Genomic DNA, 20,552 nt, shown 5'->3' with positions numbered 1-20,552 from the left:
AACAGAGCCTCGGATTACAGCCCATCCACTCCCCACAACGAGGCTCTTTGTGTTTATGGCTCGGTGTACACTCTAAGACAGGCTCCGAGGTATGCGAAGAGAAACCATTATATATAAGAGCATGACAGCTGTTTAAAGCGGGGCTGGGTGCCTTGCTTCGAAAGGAGGGTGGAAAAGGTGAGGGCAGGGGGAGCGGCCTGGCAAATGTGACTGGAGCCTGGGGATCGAGACTCTCCTCTTCGGCGGTGAGCCACGTTGACCCAGCAGAAGGCACTTCCCTTCCTCGGTCTTCGTTCCAGAGACTCCAAACCCAGATGGAACCAGGAGAAAGGCCTCGCACAAACCTCTGCGGAGGGACATTCTGCAGAATGCCTGGCCCGTGGTTCTCAAAACTGCCAAGGTCAGAACAAGGCAAGTGTGAGAAACTGTTCCGGGCCAGAACATGCTGAGGACACGTGGTGACCAATATACCATAATAATGTGAGACATTAATAATGAGAACTGGGGGAGGGGTATATGGGAGCTCACCGTACTCTCTTTATAACTTTTGTAAATTTTACACTAATCTTAAAAGTTTAAAGAAAAATGGGAGGTTATGCTAAAACCTACTGTATTTTTTTTTCAACAGAAACAGGCATTGCAGTGGTTATGAGATGTGAGAAAAGGAGTGATCTTCCCACATGCATTTCCAAAATAAAAATAAAACGTAAAAAAAGATGTTTCTCTCCAGTTGTAGATTGAAAGCTTTGCCCCTCGTCCCTGTGCTGTCCTAGTTTTCAAGGACTGGAATGGGGGCCGGTCTGATGGGAGAGGGGCTGTGATGAGAAATACACACTGGTTTTCGTAGCGTGAAGGCGAGGATGTGAAACAAAAAAGAAATTTGAAATAGCTGAATAATTGTTACATTGATTTTATGCCAAAATGGTAATATTTGGGTACCTTGGGTTCGATGAAATGCGTTATTCAAATTAAATTCGCCTGTTTCTGTCTCTTGATGTGGCTGCCAGAGAATGTGGAGCTCACATTACATTTGTATCGGACAGCGAGGCTCTGAACCCAACTCGAGGGGCCCCAGGTAGGGAGAGACTTGTCCCTATGTCCCGAGGCCACAAGCATGCTCTCTCGGGTAGAGGGAAAAAAACACAAGCCACTGCAAAGTTACAAATTTATTGGTCTGGAAATAAATACAAATATCTCATTAAGAAACTCCTCTGGGAAGACTTGCACACAGCGGTTTTCCGTCTGGATTCGGCCATTCCCGCCCTGACCCCTGACCCTTCTGCACCAGGCCAGGGTGAGCCTCCCAGGTGCTGAGTGGCAGGTAAACCGAATCATTCATCACCCCTCAAGCTCCCCTCAAGGTCTGGCAACCTCCTTCTACCAACTCCAGGGTCCCCGAAACCACGAGGTCTCGGTGGCCGAGTCTCAGTGTCCCATTCACTCTGACCAAACTTCCTATAAGATCCGTGTTAGCCAAAATGAAGATCAAAGGCAGTAGTACAGGAACTTGACAGTGACACCGATGTTGCCCCAGATGTCAGTGGTGCCACCCCATTCGGAGAAAGGAGGTTAGGGGGGGTGGGGAAGAGCGGGAGGCAGGAGAGGGGAGCAAATCCTATGGAATAAACATTCCAGAACCCTTGTGTCTTCAGCCACCACCCCCCACCAGAGTCCCCACCCTGGCCACAAGCAAACAGGCCATCTGAAGATCCAGGAGGGTGACCAGGCCAGAAACGTCGGGCCGTCCGGCTCAGATTCAACCCCAGTTGTCAAAGATTTAACTCAATCACAGAAGGTTCCTGGAAACCAGGATGGCATCAATTGGAATCACTACTACACTGGATTTCATCACAACCACAAGAACTCTCTAACTTACATCTAGTACCCAAGCCCCACCCCACCCCACCCCCGTCCCTGCCCCAGTGCGTGGAGACACCTGGCAGCCAGGTACAGCTGTTCCCAATGTCCCCTCCATCTCAAGGAAAGCAACCACGTACTTAAAGGATCTTCCCCATGAATGAAATAACCGCTCACTCATGTATTTGGGGTGGGAAGCAGGGGCTGAGGAGGGGCAGGCAGAGAACAGAGCCAATGCCTTAAATCTAGGACACCAAATGTTTGCTGCGACCATTTTTTGTTTTCGTTTTTTGTAAAGCCAGGAGATTTTCTTGCCTGCTTTCCTGTTCATTACGTCAGAAAAGCAGACTTGTATGCTTCGGCATTAAGTATATATATGCACAAACTTTAAAAATCTATTTCAACTTAGCTGCGTTGATTTGCTTTTCCAAACTGTCCTAGCCTCTGCATAAACCCCGCCTCTTTTTCCCACTTCCTGTTTTGTCTAAATGAGGAACCCCCAATTCACTGTTCTCTTCCTCCCCAAACCAGAAGAGGGTGTTGTTTCCAGAAACTGGGTCGGTGTGTCCTTAGCTGGAGAGGAAACCGGAAGTAGGTGGGCTGGACTTCTGACAAAATGCCCCTTAGAAGCAGGATTCCCAGGTCAGCCTAGGCTTGGGTCCTGACATGGTCCCCGCTGGGTTTATTGTTTTGGCAGTTTGGTATTTCTGAGGGAGGGTGAGACAGGGGCCAGCAGGCCACGGAGGGGCTTCTTTTCCTTCGACCCACCCCCGCCCAGCCCTCGACAAATCCCTTCTAACATTGGCATTGCCAGAGCTCACTCTTACACAATAAGCTTTGGATTAATACCGAGTTACGTGCAGTGTGGCAGGCAGGGGGCAGGAAGGGGCTGCAGGAGGGGGCAGCTATGGTGATCCCACAGTCTGGGGGGCGGCCATTCACCCGGGCCACCTAGCAGGACACCTCCATGGACTTGGGCCCGGTGCTGTTCCCAGTGGAACCGGAGTTGGGGGTGATGTCCAGGCGGGCGCCCTCGCTGGTGTGCGAGCGGCTGCGTGTGCCCTCGCTGGTGTGCGAGCGGCTGCGTGTGCCCTCAGTGGTGTGGGAGCGGCTGCGGCTGCCCTCCAGGGACGTGACGCTGGAGCCCGAGGCTGTGCGGGACCGCATGAGGCGGGTCATGCTGGCAGAGGGCACTGGGGAGAGAGGAGAGAACCGTTCGGGGTGGCAGGCGCTAGAGGCAGCTGCACGCCGGCAGCGGTGGGCCCTCTGCGCCCCCCCTGGCCCAGCATCCCACCCAGCCGCACAGTGATCCAGCCACTGGGCTCCCTGACATCCTCACATCATCTCACAGACACGGAACAGTGAGGCCCCGATGGGGTAAGGACCTGCTGCCACCACGGCGGCTTCAGCTCAGACCTGGGTCTGACTCCCAGTTCTGTCACTTGCTTAACAGCTCTGTGACTTTGGGAGTGTCCCCTTCTGAGCCCTACGGCCCCATCTGTGAAATGGGAACGCTCATGTGGACCCCACAGAGCCAGTGCTCATGTGCATGCCCACAGCCTCATCCTGTCAGCGAGCACTCGAATGGCAATAAGGTCAGCTGGCCAAAGTGGGGACACCGAGGCTGTGTGGCACCTCTATGGCAGAGCTGGCTGTCCGCGGCCTTGTCCCTTTTCCGAGGAGCCCCTGGGCTCCCAGGGACTATCGGGGTGCTGCCCATTCTCTGGGGCTCAACATGCCCTTGCACGGGGCAGGTGGCTGATAAAATGTAATGAGGATAAAACAGTCCCCCATCTGTACTGGGTTGAGCATTGTCCCCAAATTCCTGTCCACTGGGATCCCAGAGCAGAGCCTTATTTGGAAAGAGGTTCTCTGCAGACATAATACGTTAAGGTGAGGTCCCGGTGAACTAGGTAGGGTCAACTCTAATGCTGTGACCGGCGTCCTTCCAAGGGAGAGGTGACAGCACACGAGGAGAAGGATGTGTAGAGGTAAGAGGTGGTGATCGGAGCAATGCAGCTACAGGTCAAGGGATCCCAAGGGCTGCTGGCAACACCAGAAGTTTGGAAGAGGCAAGGAAGGAATCTTCCAGAAACATGGAAGGGAGCACGGTGCTGCCTACATCCTGACTACAGACTTCTGGCTTCCACAACGGCGGTGGTGTGAGAGGGTACATTTCTGTTGTTCTAAGTCACCCAATTTGTGGGGATTCGTCACGGCAGCCACACCATCTAACCAAAGCCTCGCCGCAAAGTCCACATGGAACAGTGGACGTCACACCGAGGCAGCTGAAACACACGGGGGTCGGGTGACAGCATTCTCTCCCTGGGCACACGCGCTGGCTTTCTGTGGCAGACACCCATGCACAGAAGCCACCCCTGCTGTACCGAATGCCCTCCTCCACTACGGGACAGTGTCATGGATGCAGAGGGCTGGTCACGCCTGGCCGGCCATCTGGAGTAGGCACTCCATACGCGCTCACTTTCTTCCACTTTGGGGACATTTCTGGGGCTCTAGCTCCTCCTGTGGTCTCCCGTAGCTTGCAGGATGCTTCACGACATGGGGGGATAAACGAGGCCTGGCTTTGGCTTCCTTTCTCCCCAGAATTAATTTTCCAAGCAGAAATCCGGACCCGGGGGAGGCCCAGCAGAGGAGCCGCAATTCACAGCCTGTAGGCGAAATGCAGGAGGCCCGGCGCTGCCTGGCCACTGCTTTGCCTGCGCGCTTTCGTACAGGGAGGGTCGCTCAGAAGGCAGGAGAGCCACAGACAGACGATTTCTGTTGGCAGAGGGCACCTGGGGACACGGACCCCGCCCCAAGCCTGTGCCAGTAAATCAGCCTCATCCGTTCTCGGCCTCACGAGAAACTAAACAGAGAAACTAAACACGGCTAAGGCCAATCTTAGAACTGTGGTCAGACAGACTGTTACTATTTTAAACAAGCAAACAGCTTAAGTCTCAGAGAAAAAAGTGAAAGACATTGGAAGTACAAAGACTTCCTAGTTAAGATGGGCACATAAATTATAATTCCAAGCAGCAGGCAGAAAGAGCCAAAGAAACCACATCAGGGCAGAACCACGGCTGAGATAAGCACCAGCTGCGGCCGCTCCCGGGGACAGTGTTTCTACTTGGGACTGTCTGTCCGGGTTGGGACCGACGAATAAACTACAATGTGACCACCACACAGGCAGCAGCATGTGGCTGCTCCTTACCCTTCAACTCCCGGATCTAATGTTCTAGCAAAGACACTCTGTTCTAAATACAAGCAACTTTATCACCCACTTACTCAGAGCTATTTTATAGCTTTTAAAGAACTTTCCTAGAATCCCCATTCGGCTCCTTGCTTAATCTCTCAAAGCCTCAATGTCAAATCACCTGCAAAATGAGGATAGGAGTATCTTGCAGGATTATTTGGGTGGTTAAATGAGAACAGATAAAGGACTTATGAATAATCTGCCATCATCACCATCATCACTACAACTGAAAGTCTCTGCAGCAAGCAGTGATCAAAATTTAAAAAAGATTTTCATCGTTTCCTTGTCTGTTGTCTTCTTGGTGCTTTACCTACATCTCCAAACGTTCCTGGTGTGAAACACGTCTCCTGTCCAGCCACAGAGGGAGAAGGGGCCCCGATGGGGTGAGACACTCGGTCAGTACTGCCACCTGCACCCTGAATCTTTCTACCCTGACCCGCCCGGCTGGCAGAAAGCTGCGGCTGGCCAAGCTGTTCCCGAGTTCCCACCCTAACCTTGTGCAGGGCATCGCATTCCCAGGCCCCCGCCTGCCCTCAGCCCCCCGCCTGCTGGAAAACGCCATACTTACTGTAGCCCATGCCTTGCACGAAGTACTTGAAGGCCTCGGCGAGCTTGGCAGGCTGCGAGAGGACAGAGGGACAGTGGTGTCAGTCACCAGGGCTCCAGCTCAGGAATGGCCGCGTGAGCTGTGCCTGTCTGTGGTCCCCTTCGTTACAGCCCTTGGCCCAGGAGGGAAGGCCACCATGCGTCGATACTCAAAAGGAAAGGACAGATTCATGGCGTAATTACAGGACTGAGATTAGCTTGGGGCAGGGAGAAAAAGTCCAGGTCCCTTTACAGCTGCAGGAGCTTGGCCACGTGACGTGACCTGTGTGAGATGATTCCTGCCCCCGTGAAACGAGGACAGTGAGCCACACCAGCCTCTGAGGGCTTCTGAAAGGCAGACTACTCCTGGGGAGGACGTCTGTCCTGCCTGGCATCCGGGATGTAAGTAACGGTGTATCCTGTGCTGCTCACAGGCTGACGGCTCACGCTCACCAGCGTAATCTCATTTTCCCCTGGCAACCGCCTTATGAGGTCAGTGCTCTTTCATATACACTCCCCAGCTGATCAGACACGGAGAGGTAAATAGTCCAGCCCAGGGCTGGTGTAAGGATCAAATGGAAGGGTGCATGGGAACACCCAACTCGCCAGGGCCAGAGGAGGGGTGATCACATGGTCCTGGGTCCGCCCTGGGCTCATCTCTCAAAACCCTGGGCTAGGTCAGCTCCTGCCAGGACATTTAAAGCATGTTTTACTGATGGCCAAGGTCAGGTCTGTTCTCACATCAAGTAGAGAAGGAAAGAGAGGAAGGGAGGGAGGGGAGAGAAGGAAAAATGGCGCCCCTTCTCCAGGTCCAACCCAAGGAGGCCCGGGAAGCACATTGTCCCGGCATGGGTAGCAGGGTCAGGCTGGACTGACCCCATTCCCTCCAGAGACTGGGACTTCTCATTTCTCTCCAGCTACTCCCAGCTAGCCAATGAGCCAAAGGTAACAACAGAACAATGTTGAAACTATCTCTGCTTCCGTGTAGCGGATGCAGAGAGCAAGCAGAGAGCAGAGAAGCAGTAACAGGTCTCAGAGGCCCATGCTGGGGGGCAGTGACACGGGACTCACCTGGGAGATCTGCGGGAGGCCACCACAGTCCGCCATCTGGAAGACAGGGAGGCCGGTTAGTGCCACAGACCTCAGCGACAGCTATGCCTGCTCTGTGCGCCGGCCACCCGTGGGTGCCCGCCCTGCCCACTGCCCTGCCCGCTGAGGGGCACCAGGCACATTACAGAGAAATGCCCAACACTCTAGCGAGGCTGCTTCTACCCTGTCCATCTCAGCACTGAACTGGGTCCTCTTGGCCACCATGACTCGTAGCTTCTGATCACAGGGCACTCTGCCAGGCCCTGTCCATAATTTTACTCTGTTCCCTAAGAACCCTGGAAGGTAGACTGTCCCCTGTAAGGGGCATAAACTAGGCCGGAGAGCACTGGGGGCGCCACTCACGGCCCTGGGCACACACTCCCTTCACGGGTGCCCACAGAAAGAAGCTGCTGGACTCCAGACCCCAGGCCTCCGGGGTTCCTGATGGGCTGCCCTCAGTCAGTGGGCTCGCTCCCCACGCTGCTACTAAATCACCAGACCTAAAGCTATTGGCGCTTATTAATGTCACTCCAGGCCTGTGTGAGCACTGACCCAGGAGGGGGTCGACCGGGCCCTGGCTCAGGAGCACAGGGACGCCTTCGGGGGAAATGGACAGAAAGAGTCAGCCAGCCCTGCTACTGCCCAGGCTCAAGGTCAGATCCCAAGGACAACAGGCTGTAGCCTGGAGACCCCTTGGGTCCCACAGAGGGACCCTCTCATCTTACCAGCCAGCACCCAATGGATGTTTGCAAACAGGTATGTTAAATAACTATTTCTCTCATTTCTGACCACCAGCTTTGCCTAAATGAGCCACACCCAATTTTTGTGGGAAACACCAGCATTTCTAAGAACAAATGCAAAACTCGTCCTTTTCTTTGTACCTTGAGGAGAGTGGTCTTTGTTGGGTCCAGTTTCGAGTTGCACTCCACCTGGACAAGGGAAGGGAGAGAAATGTGTTCATTTTCTACCTGGAGCCAAAGTCACAACCTTTCCTCCCTCCCTAGATGCCCCGGTCTTCCCACCAGCATAGAAGGAAGAATGTGGGATTTAGGACTCAACAGATGTGGCTTTAGGAGATGAGACTCCTAAGTCCCCTGTGTCCCCCGCTATGGGGAAGTTGGAAAGGCAGAGCCCCTGTGTGTCTCCATGAGATCACAGGAGGAAATTAAGGGGTGAAATGAGCCAGAGAGCCTTGCTTAAGCCAAGCTCCCCAGTGCCCCTTGTCCTGTCAGACAATTGGGCACCACCGAGGTCTCCCAAATGGCAGGGACGTCTCTTGGCCAGGAAGCCAAGTGGAAAACACGCTCATACAAACAAGCCAACAGAAGGCAGACTGGCAGGTGAGGGGGCTTGGGAGAGGAGACAGAGGGTCCGCTGCCAGCCACCAGGGCTGACAGTCACCAGGAAAGAGGCGGGTGGCCGGGCCCCCTGCCCGAAGGCCAATATGGTATTTAGAAGATGTCACCTGCCCTCAGGAGGACAGAGGAAAGGAAGGAAGGAGGCAGGGAGACGTATAAGCCAGTCGGATCTGGGCTGCTGAATTAGGCACAGGGCCAGGGGCTAGTTTCCACATACCACAGCGTCCACAGCAGGAGAACTGTCCCCAACCACCAGGAGAGAAGGACACCTGGGGGCGGGGAGAAAAGGGGGATTAACATAAAGTTTATTTTTAAGCTTCTCATGCTCCCAGGCCTGCCAAGGTTCTAAAAAAATTATTTTGGTTTCCCCAGTACTTTTTGCTCTTTCCTCCATCTTCCCTCCACCCTCTGCTTCGTTCTTAGAATAAAATAGGTAGGTAAGCATTTACACTTTAGTATGAATTTCACCAGAGAATTTCTATACCCTGATGTTTTTTATTTGAAACACCCTCCCATCGAGGAAGGATGAGTAGGGTGTTTGTCAGCAATCAAGATCAGAGACAAAAAGGACATGGCTGACACAGGAGATGGCATGTGCCAAGTTCAGGTTCCAATAATGTGGTTCACTCAAGGAACCAAAAACTGGCACCATTGCTGCTAGTGGAACACAGGTGCCTGTTTCCAAACCTGCCTTTCCCCACTAATTTAATAGGCCACTTTGGGGGGGTGGCATTCTGTGCCTCAGTCACCCCCAGGCTATGAGGCAAAGCTAACACAGTATTCAATGCAAAGTAGGTGCTCAATAAGTTCCATCCAAAGTGTGGTCAGAACTCATCTATGGTCCAAGGCTCCGACCTAGGTCTGGGAGCCACCCTGGGAGCTCAGCTCCTACACAGGGGAAGACAAGTGAGACGGGGTCGTGCCATGGCCTGGGTTAGTCTCACTGGTCACCATGTCCTGCCAAACCGGAAGAGCAGACCCTGCCAGGAACTGGGAGCTGAGCTGACCAGATGGTGAGGGGGGAGAGGAGCAACTCACTGCAGGGTGACCGTGTGCACTCCGGGCATGGGTCGCTCAATGTCCAGGTCCCGCCGGCTACAGAAGACAAAGTCACCATCGATGGCATCAGCAGACCTGCCCCAGGAGGAAGCCCCTCCCCCTGAGCCAAGCCCTGGAGGTCCTGCTGTTGGCAAGCCACCCACTGGACAGCCTGTGTGAGGTCATGTGGCTTTTGGGACACCACAGCCTCCTGGGGTCCATAGAAGTGGTTTCGGGGACATGTCCCCTAGAGCCCACACCATGGGCCCCAACATCTTCTTTTCATACGCGTATACATCATGTCTTCCGCCACAGAGGGTCCCTGCCTTCCTGGAGCCTCCACCTGACCAGTGGCTAGCCCCCCAATCAGTCTCTGCTTCCACCCTTAATCTGAGCCTCACTCTCACCCCCAACTCCAAGTCCTGGGCTCTCCATGGTCCCCTCCGTGTGCCCCCTGCCCAGCTGACAGCCTGACCCGCTCCAGTTCTCAGGAAGCATTTGCTGAATGAAGAGACCGCTCAGCCTCCCTGTCTCCACTCACACACTGGGCATACAGTGCTGCTCCCTCCTGCCCTGAGTGCCTCGGAGGGTGGGGGGAGAAGCGGACACTGGACTTCCTTACGGCCTCTAAGGCACATCGTGAAGTCACGTTGCTAGCACGGGAGGATGGAGAGACAGAGCTCGGGAACTCATTTTGGGCCCCATTGGTGGGGGCAGGGCAGAGCTGGCTCAGCAGGCTGCGTGGAATCTCCCTGGAGATTCCAGAACTTCTGGCTGGCACCAGTGGCCCCAAGCTGTCTCCTCCCCTAGCTGAGCTCCAGACAGGCGCCTGGTTATGGAACAGAGGGCTGCAGCCTTGCCAAAGGCTGTGCGCAGGTGTCCGCCATCCTGGGAATGACTCACCCACCGCCCGGCGGCCTGCCTGGGCTCCTCCCACCCCCAGTGCTTTGCTTCTCTCTCAGCTCCCCTCTCACCTGTCCTTTCCTATGGTCACCATGGTCACAGGCATGTGCTCCCAACCCTCTGAAGGCATGACCGAGGCCCACCTGTGTTTGCATGCCCCGTGGTCTAGAATGGTAGCTCGGCTCCTTGCAAAGTGCTCCAAACTCCAGGAAGCACCTTGCTGAGGGCACCTCGTCCTGATCATCTATTTGCTCAAATTCAGGGGCTGCTGCTTCTACTAATATTACAATCCCCCTCTGCCTCACCCCACAACCCAGGCCCACGAAGGGAGCCTGGTAAGAAGGGCCGTGCAGCATCCGATACCTGTTGTAGGCATTGATGAACAGGTGCAGGTTGCCGGGGTTCATGTCGTTCATGATGTGCTGGCGGTAGGTGTGGACGACCTCCACGTTATTCTGCATTTCCTCCTGCATTTAGAGAGAGAGAAATGTCCTCCACTGAGCCTGTGGCCCTGGGCCGGTCATGAGCCTCTCCACTCTCCAGGCTGAGGTAGAAAGAGACAATGCCCAAGTCTCAAAACTGCGATGGAGACTCAGGAAGCCACACTGAGATGCAGGCTGCTGGGTGAACGTAAGCTGGTAGCATAAAGGGACACAAACCTAGATGGGCAAAGCACACCCTTCTGGGCTCAGGGCTTGGAGTTTGGGCTGGAAGTCGGTCTCCTTGGCTCTGGAGCCTGACTCTGCAGGGGTTCAGAACAAGCCGCCCCAGTCCCAAGATGTTCCTCAGTGGGACTCAAGTTATTTTGAGAAAGACAACTGGGACCCTGGGGCTTGAAAGTAACGTCAGCTCCACACCCCAGTTGCTTAACTATCTAGTACAAGGGTGTCACGCTCATTGTCACGGGGCCCACATCAGCCTCGAGGTGGCCTTCAAAGGGCCGAATATAATTTCAGGACTGTGTAAATGTAATTGCTCCTTAACAGTTAAACGAGAACTCGATGCTACTGCCAGGCGGAAACAAGGTGGAGGACTGGATTTGGCCCACGGGCCTTGTGTTTGCCACCTGTGAGCTAGTAGAACTGAAATCAGGAACCTGGCCCAGAATAAGTTATCACCAGGAATGGCTTTTTAGCTACCCACGTGACCAGCAAACTAATTACTGGCCATGTTTTCTCCCTGCAGGGTCCCATGAGCCCCCAGGTTCATTGCCTCCTCCTTAGCTGAGAAGGTCAAATACGCCTCAGCTTCCCTTTCTGTCTCTGTCTCATGCACGTGGAATTCCCACACATATGTTGTATGTGTGTAGTTAAATTTGGTCACTTTCTCTTGCCAATGTGTCTTGCATCTATTAAATTATTTGATCAGCCAAAGAATGTTAAGGGCAAAAGAAAGTTTCTCCCTTCCTCACAACTCCACCGCTGCCCCTTTCTTGGGAAAGCGCCTTAACCTCTCTGAGCCTCGGAGCTCTCAAAAGAAGCAGGGAGGGTGTTAATATTACCCACGTCATCAGGTTGTGGGGTTTAGCAGAGGTTGTGCGCTTTGGAAAGCCCTTTGTAAATTGTAACAATCCATGCAACTATTAGCAATTATTATTTTTCCACGAGAGGTGGAGATTTTCTTGTCTGCAAAACAAAAACCAACTCGTGCAACGGGAAGCTTCCAGGAAGGACAATCTTGCTTCCTAGAGGGGCCAGCCAGAGCCTGGCAGAGGCCCTCCTCTCCCTGGTCCCTTCCTGAACGTGATTTCAGACGAACGCACTAGGAGCTGGCTCTGCCTCTCATCTACACAGCGGCAGATGCCGTAGGTCCCACAAAGCAGCCTGATGTGATCTGGCAGCCAGAGCCAGAGCTGGAGGGAACAAGGGGCCGATAGCAAGCCTGACGTCATCAAATCAGCATTTAAGCCACAAAGAGTCCAACTGGCTGTTCAAAGAAAAGTCAGGAAAATGTAGTCTGAGGGGCTGTGCTGGGGTTTCTGATCAAAACGCAACTGCAGAAACCTGGGGCACCTGGAGACCCCAAGTAATATACAGTGCAGCCAGGCCAGACTCCCGCCCTCCCCGGGATGGCCCTCCTCCAAGGAGACGCAGCACTGGTTCCGGTTTCCCACATTCCCACCAGTGAGGACGGTGCACATGAGGGGAGGACAGGCACCAGGCTGTGGGGCGGAGCCCAAAGAGGAAAAGGGTCTGTCGTGGGCTGAATGGAGGCTCCCAGGATGTGTCCACATTAAATCCCTGGACCCTGTGAGTATTAACTCATTGGGAGGAAAGGTCTTTGTGCGTGTGATGAAGTTCAGGACCCTGAGATGACGTCATCCTGGATTATCCCCGGGGGCGGGGGAATCCCTAAATCCAATGACAAGTGTCCTTAGAAAAAGGCAGGAGGAGATTTGAAACTGACATAGGGGAGACCATGTAAAGAGGAGGGTGGGGATTGGAGTGGGCGGCCAGAGCCCAGGAACTCCAAGGGCCCGGATGCTGGGAGAAGTCAGGAGGACCCTCCCGGGAGCCCGTGCAGGGACTGTGGCCTGGCCAGCACTCAAGTCCAAGGTCCCGGCCTCCGGAACTGTGAGAGGATTCACTTCTGTGGTCTTCTGGCACCCGGTGTGTGGTCCTTTGCCACTGCAGCCACAGGAAACTGCCCCAGGACTGAAGGCAGGGGCCGCAGCTCCCCAGCCCCACAGCAGAGCCTCTGCCCCCGGGGCTGCCCCACAGCCAGACCGGACGTGGTCACACCTGTCTGCTCCGGAGCAGGCGGTGATGAGTGGGCCACCCAGAGGAGACAGAGCGAGCCACCTCGCCCTGGGCGGCTGAGGAGTATTTCAGAACTGGTCAGAATTTGTCAGATTTTACACTTTGGCTTAAAAAAAAGACTTATGTTAAAAATGGAACAGACAACTTGGTGAATATGAACAATGTCCTATTATTTGGTGGCCTCGGCGCTGTGTCTGGTTTGTGTCTATGCCCTGCAGGCAGGCGGCACACGATCACTCAGAGGGAAGCCCAAATGCCAGGCGCTACTCACCTTCCCAAAGAGGTGGGACACCACCATGTCTGGAAGGGCTTGGGTCCATCCAGAGATCTGGGGGGGGGCAGAAACAGTGGGGTTAGGAAGAGGGCATTAGCGGAGGTGAGACCAGGTCAGCCAAACCCCTTGGCCCTCGGGGCGCCCAGCACCCGAGTCTGAGGGTGGCCCATCGAGGGGGACTTGGTTACCTGTCTCTGGGGACTTACGAGACCTGAGGCCGGGGCAGGCAGGGCCTGGGTCTCATCTGCTATTTCTTCTCAGAGCCTTGGGCACAGATGCACACACGCGTGCTGAACGGACAAACTCTCCTAGCTTGCCCGGCTGCATGGCGCACCTGGTCATCAGCGAGCAGGACTCCGTCCATTTCTCCGAAACGCACGCACAGCTGCCCGAGGCTACACCTCAGGACCCGCTCTCCCTGAGGATCCTACAGATTGTCTCCTCAAGCCACCTCCCTCTCTCCGAATAAACTGAGCTTATTAAAGAAACAAATGACTTTCCGCTTTTTACCTCTAACAACAATGCTGGGTTAGGTATACAGCAGGAGCTCCATAAATGTTAGCTACACAGCAAGAGCTCCATAACTATTAGACACACAGCAGGAGCTCCATAAACGTGTGCCGACTACCTGCCGCATCGCGCAGGGCCTAGGGGGTCCCCAGCTGGGTGCCCAGGGAAGGCTGCAAAGCCTCTGGGCCTCAGACTGCTCGTCCGCAGCTGGGGGTGGCAGGAACTGCCAAGTCACAGGTCACGGTGAGGATTATGGGAGCAGCTCCACACGTCACAGGCTCGGACCCCAGTGCCTGACCCACAGCAGACCCTTGATGTAGGTCTTTTTCCTCCAGGGCGGGGGTCAGAGAGGAAGGATATGGTGCCGGTATTAAAACCGCACACCGCCCCCCAGGCTGCACTTCAGCCCATGGCTGATGCCCCCAGCTCTCCACGTCTGGCTCAGAGCAGCTACTGAGGAGCCAAACTGGCTGCCTGGAATGTCACTTCCTTGGCTGGAAAATAAAATAAAAAACAGGGAGTGTGTTCCACTCCCGAATGTCACGCAGACCGGAGGGAAGGGCTCCCTCCTGCCTTCTGGCAGAACGTTCCAGGGAGAAAGGCAATATCAGACTGGCTGGCCCAGACAGGGGCGGGAGGAAGGGGGAGGGGCATGACCCCTCTGACCCTCCTGTTCCGACAGCCACCACCCTAGCCTTGGCACAAACACACCCCAGGACGGCCCCAGTGGAAGGCTCTGCCCTGTTTCAACTGGAATGTTTTTCCTGTCTCTTTGGCAAATAGTGGGGCTTTTATGAAAAAACGATGATCATTTTCAGTAAACAAGGAACCCTAGACCACCAACTAGAGTAGAGCTTCCCGAGATAATGTGGGTCCCATGTTCCAGGAAGGGGCATGTCCTGCCCCCTGCCCCTGCCATGCCCAGCCTGCAGGACTTGGGTCGGGGGGCCTTTGACGCAGGCAGCACAAGGGCCCGTGAGCACAGCACAGAGGGGAGGCCGAGGGCCGCGGGTCCAGGGCTCTGTCTGCATCCCGCCCCAACTCTCCTTCCGCCCAGTGTGTGTAGCCCTGGACAGCTTCCTTAACCACCTCGCTCACCGTCCCCCCCCGCACGTGGTATGACAACTCCTACTCCCACAGGGTAGTCCACAAAGGGTGAATAAGGCTTTGCACACACACAGCCACGAAGAGCACAAACAGCCGCTGGTAACCATTCCATACACGTGAGCTGATTACTGCTGTCATAAAACTAAGCAGCATGGTGTCTACCAACTACACACTTCTTTTGCATCAATGACACATGGGTGCCTGGGGTTGGAGGAATTTGTCCTATTCATCTTTTTATTCTCAGCGTCCTGAGAAAAGCCCTGCAGACACACGGTCCCCGGCGAGTACTTCTGCCCACAGTGCTTGTCCAAGCTGGCTCGGGGACCCTGGCCTTGCTGGCTTACCCAGCAGTGTCCTGTGGGTATCCAAATGATAGCTATCTGAGGCCAGTGTGCTACTCCAAGCAAAGCAGAGGAAACCTGCTTTCGGGGCCGAGGGAGGAGAGATGGGGCTGGTGAAAGGGTGCAACTGGGGGGGTCTCCTGGTTGTAGAGGCAAGGATACCCCTTTGCTTTGGGGTCCCGCCAGCCCAGGCCCCCAGACTTACCTTGGAGGCCGCCCAGTCCATCCAGCCCTCTGCACAAGGGTTCACGTTGATGAGGACCAGACCCTCCACCATCTCGGGGTTGTTCAGCTGCAATTCAAGATGCGAGGTGAGGGACACAAGCCAGCAATCTGAGATGCTATGAACTTTAAGTCAAACCAGAGGTGGAGAGAAGGGCCAGGAAAGGGCTTGTGGGGGCCACCAGAGTGGCTGGACTCTCTTGAGAGTCTCCAGCCCCCACCCTACACAGAACTGAGGTCTCAGCTCAGGGAACACTTCATGGGGCCCCCGAGGGGGCGTGCAGAAGAAGCCACACAAGATGCAGACACGCATGTGCTCCGAGGGCCTGCCTTGGACAAGTCACGTCACCTCGGTGCCCCTCGGCTGCCTTAGCTGTGAAATGGGCATGTCACACGTTCAACCTCGCGATCAGACAGGCTCAGAAAGGCTCTTTAGCCATCAGTGAGAATTCTGTTACTTTTACCAGAATATGTGTATCTCATATACATACACGTGTGTATACACGATACAGTTCCGACCCAGATAGTCAGGCCACGTCGTACCTGTGTCAGCGTTTCTACTCTCTAGCAAAGTCCACGCATGACAAGTGGTCAGCACCTCTGGTCAAATAAAATGAGCACCGTTGCATTTTTAAACAATGGCTACTGGCTACAGGGGCCCAGCAGCCCTGTCTTGGGTCCACAGTAGCATAAGTGACAACTGTCATGTTAACACAGGTGGCTCTGATTCTAGTTTAGAATTAGCCAGGATCCAAGAGTCCCTTAAGTACAAAAGCTGTCACACAGAAGCGGCACAGTAGGACACTCAGGGACACGAGGGCCTGCCCAGACTCGACTGCTCAGTGCGTCACGCTGCTGGTGCGGAGCGTGTCTAGTGGGACACCTCGGTGAAGGGAAAAGAAAAGCAGTCAGTGTGTAAGCGACACACACACACACACACCTCCAGACCACACACCACAACGTCAACTGCGGTCCTCCCTTGGGAAATGGGAGAGCGGGTCATTCATTTCCTTTTCCTTTTGGGATTCTTGATGCTTTTCCAATTCCCTTCCTTTGTCTTGAATTAATTTCATTTAAAATGTAATTTTTCGCCCTGGCTGGTGTAGCTCAGTGGATTGAGCACAGGCCTGAGAACCAAAGGGTCGCTGGTTCGATCCCCAGTCAGGGTACATGCCTGGGTTGCAGGCCAGGTCACCAGTAGGGGACGTGCAAGAGGCAACCACACATCGATGTTTCTCTCTTTTTCTCCCTCCCTTCTCCTTTCTCTAAAAATAAATAAATTAAATTAAAAATAAAAGAAAATAAATAAAACGTAATTTATAAAAAAAGCCCAAGACTCACAGCAAATCGAGTGAGGACGTAGGCCCCGGCCCCAGTTCCCATGCCGATGACGCTTTTCAGCCTGAGAAGCAGAAATAAAAACTCACATCACGGAAGAGGTGGGTGTGCCCTAACCACCCTCCAACCCTGGCCCCCACTCCTCAGCCCCAGGGGACCTCGTCCACCCCAGTGTCTGTCCTGGTCACTGCTGAGGATGGCTGGCAGGCGAGGCAGAGTGGGGACACGCTGCCGTCCTGTGCCTTTGTGACCTGAAACGCATCCTGCTTTATGGATTAACAGAAGGCCATGACCTTGGAGGGACTCGTCCCCTTCCCTCACTTCCCATCTGACTGAACCCCGGGCACTCGGAGACCGTCTGACATTTACGGGAAGGCCCGTCACCGCTCCTTCCCGCTCCTGAGCTGTTTTTTGGATTCTAAAACTTGGCAGGAAAATAGACTGGGCAAGAAGTCCGAGGTGTCATCCTCACACAAAAGACTCAAATAAGAAGAAAATGAGCCTTGGAAGAAGGGCCTGGAGAGAGAAGAGTTGAGGGATCAGGCCATCCTAGTCCAGAATGTTCCATCGGAAAAACAAAGCAAGGAAAGAAGAGAAGGCAGAGAAGGGTTAGAGAAGGGGGGCAGGGGGAGGAGAGTGGGGTGCTGTCATTAGGTGACGTCATCACTCAGAGAGAAGAGCCCAACTTACAAGAAGTGGGCTGCAGGAAAGAGAGTAAAAGGAAACGCTGAGTGCCAGAGAGCTGAGGGAATTTCTTCCCTGAGCTTCAAACTCCAACCTAAATGTCAGTGGTCAGGTCAGATCGAGGCCAAAGGAAAGGCAGACGCTAGAAGCCGCCTCTCTCTGCAGGCCGGTGGGGGAGCGGCCCCTCGTGCTTACCCAAACTGGTGGAGCACTCCAGGGAGCATCTCGGCCAGCTGATCCATGGAAGGGTACATGTACCTTGGGAGAAGCCATACGAGGAGTCAGTGAGGGCCGGGACCCCCGGTGGGAAGGAACCATGCCACAGGAACAGGTTTGAAGGGGAGGGACCATGGGGTGACCTGCCCTGTGCGCCCAGACTCCCCATCATGTGCCAGGTAGTGCTCACTGCAAGGGCCCAGGTGAGCACGACCTGCCCTGTTTAGGCAAGGATGTCTCCATCCCTAATCCTCTGCTTTCTCTTTGTAAAACAGCCCTTTACCGATTGCTTCCTGTGCGCCAACCAGATCCCGCCCCAGGCATCTGATGAGCACTGTAAACTCATTTAATTTTTGCAACAACCCAGTGAGGCTACTATGCTCTCCCTCCATATAAAGATTATAAATATCACCAAGGCTGAGGGGTTCTATCACAGACTTGGCTTCACAGAAGCGTATTATATTTTACCACAATAATAAAATTAAAAGCCAGGCTAACACCTCCCCCCACTACCTGCTTCCACCCTGCAAGGCTTCCCTACCCCTCTCCTGGGGCACGAGTTCCCCCTCTCACCCCATGGGGAAGGAGGCAGCGCCGTCCTGCTGACCAGGGGCGTCCACGTGGCAGACGGCAAAGTGCTGGGTGATCTCCTGCATGTCCTCGGAGTTGAAGAGGGGATTGTAGCAGGTTTTGTCTGGAGATCAGGCAGGGGAGAGAGGAGAAGAGGAAGTAAGGGCGGAATAAGCCAGCTGGCTCCATGCAAAGCGTATCTATTTTGTTTGCCGCACTCCCATGTGGCAGAAGGAAATGGACTCATAAGAAAGAATGCCTACCTGTTATTCCCTGTCCCACTTTCCTCTGGTGATAAAGGGCAGGAGTGAGCCGTGGGAAAAGAGAGGGATGTGGAGGTGGGGATGGTCCATAAACTCTACTGTAGCCACTGGTGGATGACCTTAAACTTCCAGTGCAGCTACTCCACTGACTCTCCCTGGGTCTCCTAAACCCTCTGTTGGGGACACTGGCCAGGGGATTTTCACATGGGGAGGAGCACAGGAGACAAAGCACGGACCTCCCACTTGTTATGTGGCTATGGGTGAGTCTCCTACTTGTTGACAGCCCAAAGCAAAGACAGCCAGCTGGTTACCAAACCATTTCTCTTTCCATCCTGGGCACACAGCTGGACTACATTTCCCAGCCTCCCTTGTAGTTAGAGGCAGTCACGTGCTCAGGTTTTGGCCAATAGCATGTGAGTCTTGCCTCAGCCGTGAAACACCTGCTACTCAGTCCTCTAGGTTTCTCTCTCTTCTGTCAGCCACCTGCCAGCTGCAGAGGAGCCAGCAGAAGCGTCTGAGGCTCCAGGGGATGGCAGACCCACAGCCGTCAGGAGTCTGGGGCCCCGAATCACCACGTGGAAGGAGCCACACAGAATGCCCCCCCGCCCGAGTTCTTAAATGAGTGAGAAAGAACATATATTGTGTTAAGCCACAGAGGTTTGGGGTCTTTTTTATGGCAGGTAGCATCTCCACCACCTGCGATTCCATTTCCTCATCAGAGTCAGTGACATAAGCTGACTGCTGTCAAAGTGCCTGCCGTCTGATACATAATGGACCCGGGGACGCCCAGGGGAGGAAGTGAGATAAAACAAGCGTGAGAGTGAAGAAAAGAAATGGTTTTCAGTGACTGGCATCGTCTCCAGCCTCAGGGGTGCTAATAAACCGAAAGAACAAAAACGCAAATCGGGCGGTCTGGCCATCAGGAGCCAAGCCAGCGCCCAGCTCGCTGTGTCCCAGTTGACAGAGATCACTGGGCCTCTGAGTGCCTCTGAATTTTCACGGGAAGATTCACTCGGCATGACTTTGACACAGAGTAGCTCTCACTGCATTCCCATCTGTGAAGAATGGGGAACGCACATATGGCAGCGCTTTCCAGTAATCCGAAGAGTTCACAGTCTCGGCTTCCACAGCAGCGATACTGGAAGAGCCAGAAGTGGAAGCAGCCCAACCGTCCATCAGGTAAACGGTGGGCAGCGGTCCCTCCACACCATGGAAGACCACTCGGCAGCAGAGAAGGAAGTACTGACAGGCCCCACGGTGCGGATGAAAACTGAAAACGTCGTGAAAGGCCGGTCCCGTCGGAAAGACGCCCCACGGTGGGATCCGTGTCTACAGAACGTCCGGGACGGACAGACCCTGACGGACGGAAAGTGGACTACTGGCTGCCAGGCGCTGGGAGGAAAGGGAAATGGGGTGATAGATAACAGGGCTTTTTTCAGGGTGGTGACACGCTCAAGTTGATTGTGATGCTGGTTACACAACTCTGAAAATACTAAAAACCATTGTACTCCTTAGTTGAAAGCAGTCATTGTCACACAGACAGACGGTGGGGGCTCCCCGAGTTCCCAGCATCTGCAGGCACACAGACAGGTCTGCGCCCCCACGCAGTGTATTCCAGACTCTTCCAATACTCGGCAAGAGTTCTTCCCAGGGCAGCTCCAGAAAGTCCCCGCCACCAGCCCTTCCTAGCCTCCCTCTTCCCCACCACCCTCAGCGGGAACAGGCTCACTAGAAAACCAGGGGTCCTTGGAACTCACGGTTCATGCCGATGTCGTGGTACGTGAGGATGACCGGCCGGCTCCCTTTGGGGGTCCCACACAGGGTGACGTGAATGGAGCCATGCAAAGTCTCGATGTCCTGCTCCTGAGGGAAGAGAGCAGACAGAGGGGCCTGTCACGTGGGCCGTGTAGCATCAGCGTGGCTTACACCAGGGTGGCAGACACCAGGGTGCTTCCAGCTGAGAAAGCACCAAGTGCCCTTCTCCTTTGGTCAGGAGCACCCTGGGCATGGGCGGCAATGCTCTGCCAGAGAACCCTGTCCTGGACTCGGGCAGGACAGGGGCAGCAGAAGCCAATGGAGAGAAAGAGGATTTAAACCACGGCGGGGCTGTGGCGTCAGACCAAGTTGACTCCCCATTCTTTGGAAACCGTGGTTGTCGATCTGACAGACAAGACTCAGAAAAAAA

The 20,552-nt window shown here is 54.5% G+C and overlaps 1 protein-coding gene across 3 annotated transcripts in view; it reads right to left on the bottom strand.

Annotated features, from left to right (window-relative positions):
- Positions 1-1,151: 1,151 nt before the first annotated feature.
- Positions 1,152-20,552, bottom strand: part of NDRG1 (N-myc downstream regulated 1) — a 40,032-nt gene continuing 20,631 nt past the window's right edge. For 2 of the 3 annotated variants that reach the window (XM_037166457.2, XM_037166458.2), the window contains exons 4-16: positions 20,125-20,230; positions 18,108-18,228; positions 17,514-17,576; positions 16,638-16,698; positions 15,280-15,366; positions 13,114-13,170; positions 10,447-10,550; positions 9,181-9,237; positions 8,360-8,411; positions 7,666-7,713; positions 6,767-6,802; positions 5,679-5,730; positions 1,152-3,050 (exon numbers count right to left, since the gene is read on the bottom strand). In XM_037166457.2, the coding sequence (XP_037022352.2) occupies positions 2,809-3,050; positions 5,679-5,730; positions 6,767-6,802; positions 7,666-7,713; positions 8,360-8,411; positions 9,181-9,237; positions 10,447-10,550; positions 13,114-13,170; positions 15,280-15,366; positions 16,638-16,698; positions 17,514-17,576; positions 18,108-18,228; positions 20,125-20,230 (1,086 nt within the window). In that variant the 3' untranslated portion in view covers positions 1,152-2,808. Of the gene's footprint in view, positions 3,051-5,401; positions 5,458-5,678; positions 5,731-6,766; positions 6,803-7,665; positions 7,714-8,359; positions 8,412-9,180; positions 9,238-10,446; positions 10,551-13,113; positions 13,171-15,279; positions 15,367-16,637; positions 16,699-17,513; positions 17,577-18,107; positions 18,229-20,124; positions 20,231-20,552 lie in introns of those variants that run through there. The other variant, XM_037166456.2, reaches the window with a different exon arrangement.

This window comes from Artibeus jamaicensis, unplaced genomic scaffold (assembly GCF_021234435.1).
Source record: "Artibeus jamaicensis isolate MK-2021 breed Jamaican fruit bat unplaced genomic scaffold, CSHL_Jam_final scaffold_916, whole genome shotgun sequence".
NCBI lineage: Eukaryota > Metazoa > Chordata > Mammalia > Chiroptera > Phyllostomidae > Artibeus > Artibeus jamaicensis.
This window is presented reverse-complemented; position numbering and strand designations above follow the sequence as displayed.